Genomic DNA, 13,150 nt, shown 5'->3' with positions numbered 1-13,150 from the left:
CATAAGAACAGTCCTTCCTTCAAAATTATTATTATTATTATTATTTTACCCAATCTTTAGGCAGTGGCTGAATCTGTGATTAAGAAGAAATGAAATACCATTTTGGTAAAATTCCTTCTGGGTTGTTATAGATGTTTGATTATATAAGTTTAGGTATTAAGCTCACTGAAAACTTCTGGCTGCTGAGACATTTTTAGATCAGGGTACAAAATGAAGATGGTAACCAGGCAACGTGGTTCTGTACCATTATTAAAAAAAAAACGTGAAGCTTCCACAATGCAGAATAATTCTCTGACAAGTTTGTCTGGGTTTCACTCTGCTGTTGACTGGAAAAATGGGTAAGTTCCAGTAGTTAAAGTTCAATACCGACTATGGGTTAAATTCCTTACTTTGTAATGTTATGCTTATTGGAAAACTATAGGCATACATGAGTGTAATCATAATACGATCTTAAAAATTCTTAAACATTTCTCAGAAAAATCATGTATTACAAATGTTCACAAAATTTACTATGGAAGCATAAATCTGACCCTGCATTAATTAGGATGATATCAAGCTTGAATAAATATATGTATACTCTCTATATGGCAGAGTTTATTAATTAAAATTTTGGGAAGCTTTCATATAATATATAACAATTTTAAAAGAATGACACTGAGATGCAATCAATTATGACAACATACTCAGTCTTTATTTGATGTTTTAAAAGACATTTGAGCAAGTGATATTATCTGAGTAATCATGATGCATATACCAAGAATAGATACTATATGAGTAACCATGATATACATATACCAAAAATAGATACATTCAAGTTAAGAGACCTTGTCTTCTGTGTTTCTGGTGTCCCTTGGACAACTCTTCTAGGGTGGTGTGTAAAATGTACATGTGAGTGATAAAATCACATAATATTCTAGAGCAATATTCTAGACTGCACAGCAGAATAACCTGAGAAGTTGAAATGCTAATGCCTAGGCCCACCAACAGAAGCTCTGATTTAGCTGGTCTGGCCTGGAGTCCAGGCCTAGGGTTGTGTGTATGCCTGTGTGTGTATGTGTGTGTGTGTGAGTGTGTGTGTTTATGTTTCATACACGATTCCGGTGCGTAGCCAGGGCTATGAACTACTGTTGCAGACATAGATATTCTACAAATACCTCATGCAGAACAGAGGCTGAGCTCCTGGAGGAAGGAACTGTACACATATGCGTACTTGTGGGCCATTATAGCACAGCCCTAGGGAGATGCATCAGGCCTTGCCAAGCATTCCCCTTCTTATCTAAAGGCTGTCTTTTATGAAAGGCAGATCTCAGTTGGAGAATTCCCTGGCAGATCCTCAGTGACTGTTTTGGATTTAACATGATCTTCTCCAGCTAGGTAATTGGGCCCACAGCCTGTCTGGGAACTTACTGTCGTGTTCCTTCCTGGATGTTGAGAAAGTAATAGAAGCTGAGAAGGGTCTTGGAGTTCAGGAGACAGAGTTCCTCTTCTCTGATGGATTCTTGAAGGCATGGTTTTTAAAAAAAAATGAAGGAACTTCCCTGGGATCTACTAATCATATGGTAGATTTTCAACCCTGATGGCAGCAGGAGGACAATACCAGGATGTGTGTTCTATGGAATGTAGGATATGCTCCCTTTCATACTTGTACTCTCCCACAAGGAAGCCTCTTGGTGGCCTAGGAGGAAATCATAGAAAATTCTACACTCTTTTGAGTCCTACAGAAAAAAAAAAAAAAAAGTCTTTATAATGCAAATAGCAGTATTAAGCCACAGACACTGACCAACAAATAAGCAATGTTTGCAACACACCCTATTATTCTTGGTTTCTATAAAGACAATCCCTACCATATACCATATTTCCTTTTATGAAAATGTGAGCAAGAGCACCATGTGTTTTTCTATGTTTTAACTATTCCCTCTGAACTTTTATGGTGAAGGGACATTTCAGATTGAATCCCAGACTTTAGGACTTCTTACCTAAAATATTTCAGAATGTATTTCTAACTGGTAAAACCTATTTATATAATCATCATGCCATTATCACATTTGATAAAATTAATGATTTCTTAATATCATCCAGTACTTCATACAGCTTTTCTAAAAAATGCATATACTTACTTCACTGGGTAAGTACCATGAAGTAAAATCACTAGATCAAAGAGGTTGTACCTTTTTTTATGACTTTTGACACATAGCACTAACATGTGTTGCAGCCAGGATTGCACAAAGATTCATTGTTACTGGAAAGAAAGACATGGAAATAGAAAATAACATAGTATGGATGGATGAAGGGAAAGATGAGGGAGGCCGGAGGGGAGGAAGGCAAGAAATAGAAAAAACCCAAGGCCAAGTTAATGCTGTAAACTATGTGAGTGATCACTGAGTCTGACCCTAGACCAATGCTCTGTATGGAACACTTAACTAACTAACACAGGGGTTTAAGCTGAGCATCATTATGAAGGTGGGGTAGAAGAAAGAAGAGCAGGAACATTCCACCATACCCTGTGGCCTGCAGGAAGTTGGCTTCTTCAAATCTCACCTCCTAAAGCACTCACTTGAGGGATGGCCTTGTATCTTTCTTGTCTACTGAACTTATGCATCCTGAGTTGCTGCAAAGCAACATCTATTCTAGCTGTTAAGCTCACAGATGCTGCACATGGCATAGGAAATCAAGGAGGGGCTTTCTCAGAGGGAAGGTGGTTGGTTGCTTTATACTATCTGGCTGCTACTAGCAACTGTAAGAGATTAGCTGGTTTAGCCTTCATATTTTAAATCTTTACACCCATCTCTAAGGTAGGTACAATTGTACTCATTTAATAGGTGAAACAAAGATACCACTTTAAGTTTCTTCTGGAAAGAATGAATGCATATATACATGCATAAATGATGGAGAAGCAGAGTGAATGAATATCCAGTTCAACAACAAAACATGGACAGTAAGTGATCCACTTAGCATAAGAGAAGTTAAATAAAATAGCTGGTGACTGGCAGAGTTAGGGTTCAAACTCAGGTCTATCTGACTCGAGAGCCAGGACCTTGATAGATGACTATTTCATTGAGAGTTTCTGGTGATCAAATTCAAAGTTTTCTGAATTTCCTCTTCTTGTACTCTCTTTCTCTTTTTTAGTCACTTTACACGTGTGTCTGTGTTTATTTTCTTTTAATTTAGCTAACATCTGTACTCTTATTATGTGCCATGCATTATTCTCAACACTGCATGTATTCTCACATGGAAACCTCTTAAGAATCCTATGGAGTAGATATTATCATCATTTTATCCTCAGTTTTACAGACTGAGAAACTTAGCCTGGTTAAGTCATTTGCTCAAGGTCATCTAGCTAGCAAGTGACAAAACTAGGAATTGAACCCTAGAATTCTAGTTTAGGAGTCTGCTTTTAACCATTATAATGCTAAAACTATCAATTTAATATGTATTGTTTATACCCATATTTGTTTCCATATAAGTGTACTCAGATTACATAAAATGCCCTTCTGCATCCCAGTTTAAAAGAGTGAAAAAATGGCAAGCATTCTAGCATTATATAATACCCAACAGCCCTTTAGAGGCATTTTGTGGAATAATATTGCAAACATTATTCCTTCTACCTCATCCATAAACACTCCCCATGGGATTTTTGTTCTTTGTAGGGTAATTTCCATTGTAGTAATTCTTATTTGTTTTCTCAAAAATAATAGCTGGTTTCCACCACTCTCAATAGATATAGCCAGCAAATTTGGGGGCACATCTGAAAGCCTAACTTATCCCACTAGATCACCAAGGATTTTCTTGCCAAACTGATTACATGTCTCCAACTTCGATTTACTTCAATAAATGTTTACAGGCACTTGGGCAGTTTCTTCATGGTAAGAACTCAGAGTCATGAGAGAGACAGATAGACAAGGACATGATCTCCCACAGCACTGTGCAAGTGCAGTCAGGGCCATGTGCCCAGGGTATGGGAAGTGTGCCACATGACGCTGGATCCTACCATGGCTGTTCTGCAGCAGGTGGCATCACACCAAGTGTGGAGGATCTCCAGTTTCTGCAACCATGCAAAATCCATTCTCTTACAGAGATGAGAAACCCCATGTTCACTTACTATGGTTAAGTCCATGTAATGCTTCTTGTATTTTTTTGTGGGCTAATACAATGTCACATTCTGAACTGGGATCCAATGTGATCATTAACCAATTATCCAACCAGCTGCTGTTTATTAATATGATTATTAAAAGGGTAATATGTTTCTAGTGATTTGAAACACTACCTTTATTCTCTGTTATATGAAATTCGCATGTGCAATCAAGTCTTTCTGGACTTTCTGTTGGATTTCAATGGTCCATTGATCTCTTTATTCTTATGTCAGGACTCTTTTTTTTAATCATAGAGGATTTATAATCTGTTGTTACATTATATTACCTGGTAGAGTTTGCCCTCCTCATCCTGACCTCCAATCGATTCTCAGCACCCCCAAACACTCATGTTCTGTTGCTCTTCTTTTTCAGAAGTCTCCTCATTCTTAATATTTTTTCCATATGAACTCTGAAGGTAACTTGTCTAGCGCTAGGGGGAAAAAATGTTAATATTTTTATTAAAATGATGTAAAATGTACAATTTAGCTTCTAGAGAATTGACATAAGGGAAACGTTAATTAATTAAAACAAAACTCCTGAAGGACGAAAGTCAACTTGATTACATGGAAGGGTATACCTGTTCTTCGATAGGTATTTTTTATTGTTGTTATTCTTTTAATTGTGGTCTTCTCTTTTGCTATATCTTTTAAGTGATTATTGTTTGTGTATATGAGGATACATTTCTCTTTGTTAGTTTTTTTTAGGGTGGGGGGTAGAGGGAGAGGGAGAGAGAGAATCTTAAGCAGGCTCCATGCCCAGTGTGGAGCCCCAGGTGGGGCTCGATCTCAAGACCCTGAGAACATGACCTGAGCTGAAATCAAGAGTCTGATGCTTAACTGACTGAGCCACCCAGGTGCACTCTGTGTTAATTTTAAATCCTGCTTCTTTCCCGACATCCCTCTGTTCTTAGCAGCTTTTTCATGGATATATTCTTAGGGGCCTGAGATACTCAATTCAGTGGAGACTGTATACCACTCATGTTGCAACAAATGTGTCAGTTGAAGTAAGAGGAGATGCATTTCTTGGGGGTGGAAACTTCAGTGTCAACCATAACAAAATGCATCTTACGAATGCAAAAAGAGGCCAGGTTGAAGCCTTCAGAGGTGGTAGGGAAATACTGTGAGCTGGAGAATGGAGGCTCACCTGAAGGGAATAGCCATTCCTCAGCACCTGATGGCTGCCACGTGGGAATGGGGTCTGTGTTAAAGGATCATCTGATTTCACAAGTGAACCCAAAAATTGGGACTTATAAGTGAAATCTTCTGATTTTTAAATTAGCTTTAAAATACTCTTGGGGAAAAAAAATGAAATGAAATACTCTTGGGAGAAAGAGAAAGGACAAGTCCGTAGGTTAAATATGTTCTGCAAGACATCAGTTTGCAACATCTGAGAAACGAATGTCTTTCAGACCAGAGAGAAGCCGTAGAAAGTTATCTACCAATAAGACTTTTTTACTTATCATGAGTGCATTAGTTTACCGGGGGTTCTATTACAACTGACCACAAACTTAGTGGCTTAAAGACAATAGAACTTCATAACCTTACAGTTCTGGAGTCCAGAAATCTGAAAGGATGATGTCAGTTTGACGCTGCTTCCTCTGAAGGCTGTCTGGGGAGGAACTTCTGCCTCTCCCAGCATTAGGTGGCTCCAGGCGTTCCTTGGCTTATGGCTCCATTACTCTAGTCTGTGCCTGCATCTACATACACATGGCCTCCCCCACGGCTTCTGCTCCCTTTGTCTCCTACAAGGATACTTGTCATTGGATTTAGGGCCCATACAGACAATGAAGGACGATCTCACTCAGAGATCTTTAACTTAATTCCATTTGCCATATAATTTCTTGTTATCCACTATGAAAATATTTTTCAAATAAGGCCACACTCCCAAGTTCAGGGGGTTGGGATATGGACATCTTTTTGAGGACCACAGTTTAACCCACTATGAATTATATCATATACATAGAAAAAGGGGTAAAACAAATAAAGGCTTGTTTTCAAAATTTGTTTTTCAGATTTACCCGCTTGGTAGCAGACAATGTGAGTTCCCCTGGTTCTTATTCTATTCGGTTCTCGCCTCTCCTCCCCTCATACCTTCCCCTCCGTCCCTCATCCCCACTCTCCTCTCCTTTCTTCTCCTCTTCTCTCCTCCTTTCCCTTCCCTCCTTCTCGCTGTCATTCTCTGTCTTTTTATTCATTCACATATTTGTTCTGTATCACATGCCTATGATGTGCCAGAAACTATGTTTCTAAATCATTAGCCATCCTTCCTGAGTCGAACGTAGAACATAGGTGGCTCAAGAAGAGCTAAGAGCCTCTCCTTTATGAGATGGTAGAAAGAAGCCTTGGGTGCTCCCTGCCATTTAGGCTGACAGTGATGTTCTAATCTGCAATGCATGGCTTGTGTGGTTAAAGCAGCAATCATGGCTACTTGCTGGTCACTCTCTTATGCTGCGTGAAGCCCCGTTAGTATCTGTCAGCATCCCTTCACCCTGGCTGAACAGGCAGCTGTGTCCTCTAACCCCCTCTTGACACTCTGATAGCTTTCCTCTCATGCCACACACTTGTGAGAGCTTCTTCCTCTTCAGCTGGAAAGGTCACCTCCCAAACATCCTGCCCTAGATGAATTATGTGTCTCTTCATTTGCACACTCTTGTCTCAGCCACAAATTTCAGGGGGCATTTGAGGGCAGCGCCCCAGTTAAAGAGGAAAGAACCATATAAATGTAGTCGCAATGCCAGCTAAAACCCTCCTTGTTATTTCCATGTTGTTTTAGGTTTACTTCCAAGGTTATACGAATTTTGTTCAACATGTACCCAGTGAGACATTTGCCTTAGAATCACCTGTAGATTAATTTCTGAAATTAAAATAATCTGTTCAACAAAAGGAATAATTTAATACTAAGAATTTCATCAGCTCCACATACAAGAATGACCTTTCTCCTTTAACATAATTCTTATTCTGTTTTCTGTGAGCTGAAACCCCGGTCTTGGTGCCTTGGGTTAAATTTTAAAACTCTGATAATTTAACCAATATAAAGGCATGTGTGTTCAGATCACTTTTCTTCTGAGCTCCTATAAGAATAGGAATCAAGTCTCAATTCACTGGAATACACATACATACCCCTGTCTACCTATATTATTAGAGTTATTCCATTTTCTGCTTCTGTCCCTGATTCTGTTGCACCTTGGTGACTGCACATCCTGTATTAAATACCCTATTCTTTAAAAAAAAATAAATAATGAAATGAAATGAAATTAAAAAAACACAAGTTGAGGTTCCTTACCAGTAACAGTTGGGCGTCTAACTCTTGATATCGGGGTCATGAGTTCAGGTCGTGAGTTCAGGCCCTGCATTAAAAAAAAAAAAAGGTAAAATCACTAGGGTACAGAAACTGTAATGATAGGCCAAGAATATTGGGTTAGTGCCTGCAGTCAGAGGGAAAGCTTTGGACCACCCCATAGCAGAAGCTGCTTGTCTGTTAATAAAGAAGAGGTATGATGTGTGCCTAACCCAAAAGGCAACCAAGGACATTCCAGGGCATTGTGAACACATGGCTACAGCAAGATATCTTTTAAAAACTTGAATATTTCCTGGACAGCTTCATTCCATAAGGATGAAAATGAGGGAACCAGGGAGACTTAATTTATCTCTTGCCATGGCCTTTCTAAACAGAAATAAACAAACTGGTAGGTCCTGAAAGAAATTGGACTCAACTAAGCTGAGGTGAATCAGCAAGGATTCACTCAATTGAATAACAGCTATTGACCTCTGCTTCTGCTTCTTTGAATTGTCTGAGAGGAGCTCTGTTTTCTGAAACTGGTTTTTGTCCCAGCATGGTGAGTCCATGCTGCTGGTTTTACCATTTTGATTGGCTCACTCATTCCAGCCCCTGATCATAGAATAGTTTTGCTCTTCCACCTGCTGAACCGTCCAGTTGCCTAGTGGGATTTCTGTTTGATGTAGTAGCTTGGTGACAGGACATTTATTAGAGAGGGCAAAGAGGAGGCATAATAAGTGGACCTCAGCAATGCACCATAGCCATGGTTCTCAATCTTTGGAATATGAGAATCTCCTGGGGAACTTGAGGGGAAAACAACAGGGTTGACCTGCCTCCATGATCTCTATTTTCTTCATCAGCTCTCCAGGTGATCGTGATTCCCACCAAAATGTGTGAAACACTACTCTATGTATGGACATCAAAAACCGGGGTCTAGAAGCAGGCTGATTTGGGCCCAAATTTCTCTCTGAGCCTTAGTTTCTACCTCAAAAGTGTTGCTATGATTAGTACCCACGTCTTAGGATTTATGTGACACTCATTGAGAAAATGGAGGGACGCCTGGGTGGCTCGGTCGGTTGGGCGACTGCCTTCGGCTCAGGTCATGATCCTGGAGTCCCGGGATCGAGTCCCGCATCAGGGTCCCTGCTCGGCGGGGAGTCTGCTTCTCCCTCTGACCCTCCCCACTCTCGTGTGCTCTCTCTCATTCTCTCTCTCTCAAATAAATGGATGAAGTCTTGAAAAAAAAAAATCCTTAGAGAAAATGGATACGAAGTGCTTATTATCTTTGTAATTGTAACTATCAGTGCAATTTTTTGTATGACCAAATAGAAATCTGACAAAGATTTTGACATCTCACAAAAATAGCTTATTCATATATTTATTCATTCATTAACATTAATGCCATTGGTTTATTAGAATTTTAGTAGCAATTCTAGATTGCATATATATATAGGAGATGGCTCATTTATATTTGTTGATTTTAAGGCCGGGTTGTCCTGGGAGCTTCTGTAATGCTAAATGACTTCAGTATTCTTAAGACAAAGCACATGCGATTCCATCTGATTAAATTGTCCAGTCTCTTTGCAGTTAAAACCTATTTTTTTTTCCTTTTCTCATCTGTGTTTACTCCAAGTAGCCCTCTTTGGCACTCCAAGAGAGTTCTCTGTCTCTGTGCATGTGTGTGTACTCGCCAAACACTATGACATCATGTACCCTTCCTTCATAGAGACCATCACAGTTGTAATTTTATATTTATTTAAGCGGTACTTGCCAAAATCTATCTTCCCCACCAGGCTAGCTATCAATCCGACGAGGGGCCATCTGTCTTAACCCAAGATTAGTGAGTGTAGAGAACAGTGCCTGTCACAGGGTAAGTGCTCAAGAAATATTTAATGGATGAGTATGGTTATTTTACAACCAACAGTCTGTATTTTACTTCATCAGGCGCAATGCTGAATACTTTACAAATAATGGCTCATTTAACCCCTCTAACAACACTAAGGTAGATATTAAAATTAATCCCCTTCTACAGATGAGGAAACTGAGACACAAAATAGCTGAGTCATCTGTTCAAGGTCATACAGGTAGAAAATGGGAATGTCAGAGTCAGACCCACACCCACACCCACAGACCCACACAGCATGTCTCTGAGCGAGAACAACATGTCTGTATTCACCAGGACACTGTGCGGCTTCCGTACCAAAAAAAGCCAAACTGTTGAGGTCTTCAGGACACCACTCAAAAGCAAATATATGCTACATTACTACTTGACTGAACGCTCTGAGTTTTCCCCTCAGAGTCCATGGACCTTCAGAGGAGGTAGTGAAGACACAGGGCTATTTCAGTTACCTTTTCCGCAACACTAAGACACAGCAGCTAGATTGAAATGCCAGGCTGGAGAGCCCAGAGTGGTGACAGGGCATACAGGTGAGGAACAGCTTGGGAGGCTGCAAAGGGGCCCAGAGCATCAATGCTGAGGAAAATTCACCAGCAAGTAATACAGCATGTTCTATCTTCCCGGGCCATCTGCAAGCAATAGGATGGTAAGCAAAGCTCCTGCCATCTGAACCAAGGCATAAATTTGAGGCCAAGAGGGTGGCAATACTGAGATCTTACAAATTGGGCTGGAACTGCTCAAGTCCCACCTGCTGAAGTTCAGGATTTGCTCCGGAATCCTGCTTCTCAAAGTCCGGGCAGCATGAGGATCATGTGGGGCTTGTTAAAATGGAGGATTTGCCCTGGAGCCCTGCTTATTAAAGTATAAGCAGCATGAGCATCATCTGGGGATTTTTAAAACTGCAGTGTATCTGGCCCCACCCCAGACCTCCTCAATCAGAATCCGCATCTTAGGAGATACTCAGGAAATTCATATATACATGCATTTGGGAAGCAAGAGCAGTTCTCAACTTACAGGTGCAGGTAGCCAGCGGGCTCACAGGGAGGAGGAAGAGGAGGAAGCTAAGCATCAGCTATGTATGTGAGTGAAAAGGACAGGGGCTCTGGTTCAGACGTCCTGCTCCTTTTCTATGTTGTGCTGTAGTGCATACAGACAGCCTTTATGATACTTGCTTTCTTTCCTGAAGTCTGTTTGTTCTCGCTCAGATCAGAGGGACGTTCTGACTGCTGCTTTCCTTTCTTTTTCTTCTCTTTTAAATGTTCCATAGTCACCTACCTGCACATTAGCCGCAATACTAGTCCCTCCTTCCTCAATGGGCTCTTGCATTTCCAGCAGACACAGGATGGAGAGAAGCGTTTTGACGCGGTAGACATTTTCAGTGATGAGGTTTCCTTTAAAGATGTTTTCTTCTGAGCTGAGGCATGGATATATCCTTGCTACAATCTGAGCCATTTCAGTAGTTCCTATTCTAGGCTGGTTTGGGATTCAGACCTGTGACACGCGGCAGAAGAGTTTACTTCTGAACCTTGGACGTGTTCTGTCTAGGGTACTTCTTCCTGAAGGGTGTTTTGTTTGCGTGTTGCGCATAGAGGCTCCAGGTGCTGTGAGTGTTTCAGTTGTCTGGCTACTTAAAAAATTACCTCCAGTGTTACTGGCTTAATCATCAACTACCACTGTGCAATGGGAGCTGGTCTTAGCTAAGTGGTTCTTCTACCACGGTCTGCTGGAGGGCTGCAATCTCCAAAGAAGTTTTGCTGAGACGGGCTGGGCTTTTTCCACAGGACCTATCATCCTCCTGTCAAATGTCTTAGAGCACGGCAGCTGGATTCCAAGAAAGAGAATTCCACAAAAACAAGCCACAGTCAGGCCAGGGCTTCCCAGCCTCTGCCTGCGTCACACCTGTCCATGTCCCACGGAGAAGGGCATAGTGCAGCAAAGGGGACGTGTAGATAGGTATGAAGCCCTGGAAGCAGGGTCTAATTAGGGGTCATTGTCACAATCTAGCACTGTTGATTACTTGGGCTTTTGGGGGGGCCAGGTGGGAGGGGGGGACATGGGGCAAAAAGCTGCAGACCAGTCACCATGTATGCATGTGTATACATGACTGAATGCATATATTTAGTGTTTTTGGAAACATCGGGGACTCATGTGTATTTTCCTTAAAGATTTTCCTTTGTTTAGGAATATTGTGTTCTACTTAATAGTCGTCTGGAGGCAGGGCTGTGGTAGAACAGGGATGCAGGAGGACTTCCAGCCGGATAGCTTAATCAGTATTGATATCGGAATGTGATCACATATTCTAGCCAGATTACTTTCAAATCAGTTAAGGTAGTGGGATAAAAGGACAGTTGGCCAGCATGTACTGACATGAGCCTGGAAAATGACCTAAGAGATGCCAAATACTCTTTCTATTTTCCCTAAAATATTATATAATCTCTTGTGCTTTGTTTTTTTCCTTTTTACTCTGTCTCATTTACTTATTTCAGATTTTCTATTTATAGTAGGTTTCATATATGTCAGGCCATGAATTTGGTGTTAGCCACTTAGTGACGAATAGAGTTAACCTGATAAGCTCCTTTCATGGAGTTTAGAGTCTGAAGCTATTTTTTTATGGTCTTAAAACGAGGGGAAAACTGAGTAATTTAAATAATGTGAAAGCAAGTCCATCTCCTGTGGTTGTTAACACTGAACTCTGTAAGTTTCCAAAGTCTTCTCACCACCCCAAACAAGGTGCTGTGAGGGAAGGAGATAGGGCCGTCTTCATTTCTGCAGAAAGATGAAAGGAAGATGAGGGAAGCATACACTTGCTCATGTTCCCCTGACTTAGGAAGTGGTGGAGCTGGCCCTCCAGCCCGCCTCGTGATACTGAATTCTGTCTGATTCTCCTAAGACCTTGTGGCTCCGTTGGAACATTTAAGGCTGCACTCCTAAAGAGGTAGCAAGAGATTTCCTGGGGACCTGGCCTCTTGAGTTTCTGCTCCTCACACACACCCCTGCACTCGGTGAGCAACACTGAGCTTTATGTTAGACTCGCATTTACTTGTGGCCTTTTCAGAAACTTCCATTTTGGTTAGAATATCAATGACACAATGGAGCATTATTAAAGGGAGGTGTTAAAATGCTATTCACAGGTCAGTAGCTCACGTAGTCTGAGATGCAGCATTACCTAATCATTGACTTTGGGCATGCTTCTATTTCATCTGAGCCTCTGTTTCCTCATTGGCAAAGTGGGAATGATAGTAGTTGCCATATTGGTTGTTGAGACGAATAAAAGAACCTATGTGAAGCACAGAATCCTCTCCATAGTAAGCACTGAAATTATCAATTACTATCTTGATGATGAGGAGAAGACACTTTGTCCCTGGTCTAGCATCACTGGAGATGCAAGACATGTTGTGATCATCATGTCATCTTTAAGGCCATTGTGACTGTGTCATTTATAGGTCACATCCCTGCCTAACAGATTGAAATAGGGATTTAGCCATAGGTTAGCACTGGAATATATATAGATATTTTTTTATTGACACAAAAGAGCATCCAGTCTACTAAAACAAAGAAAAACCATCACTGGTATTTTTATTTCTAAATGTCCCAGCAGTGCCCCATAAGCAATGACCTTTTCATTTAACTCTGTTTAGGGTTTGATGCCTATTTTACGTCCCGCACACTTGAAAACAACAGAAGAAATGTATGGTTTGCTGAATACTGGGAGGAAAACTTCAACTGCAAGTTGACGATTAGTGGGTCAAAGAAAGAAGACACAGATCGCAAATGCACAGGTAATTTCATTCTAGTTGTCCTTCTCCTGGTACTCTACGTGGCCATCATTGAAATGTCTGCATAGCTG

General features: G+C 40.8%; 1 protein-coding gene across 1 annotated transcript in view; it reads left to right on the top strand.

The window, feature by feature from the left end:
* GRM7 (glutamate metabotropic receptor 7) overlaps positions 1–13,150 on the top strand; it is a 392,637-nt gene that overhangs the window by 85,545 nt on the left and 293,942 nt on the right. The window contains exon 4 of the mRNA XM_064592455.1: positions 12,942–13,082. Coding sequence (XP_064448525.1) covers positions 12,942–13,082 — 141 coding nt within the window. The remainder of the gene's footprint in view (positions 1–12,941; positions 13,083–13,150) is intronic.

The sequence above is a fragment of the Mirounga angustirostris genome, unplaced genomic scaffold, assembly GCF_029215605.1.
Source record: "Mirounga angustirostris isolate CCGP_5_RB_7025 unplaced genomic scaffold, mMirAng1.0.hap1 SCAF_1, whole genome shotgun sequence".
Classification (NCBI taxonomy): Eukaryota; Metazoa; Chordata; class Mammalia; order Carnivora; family Phocidae; genus Mirounga; species Mirounga angustirostris.
The sequence above is the reverse complement of the archived record's forward strand: the minus strand, read 5'-3'. Positions and strand labels throughout refer to the sequence as shown.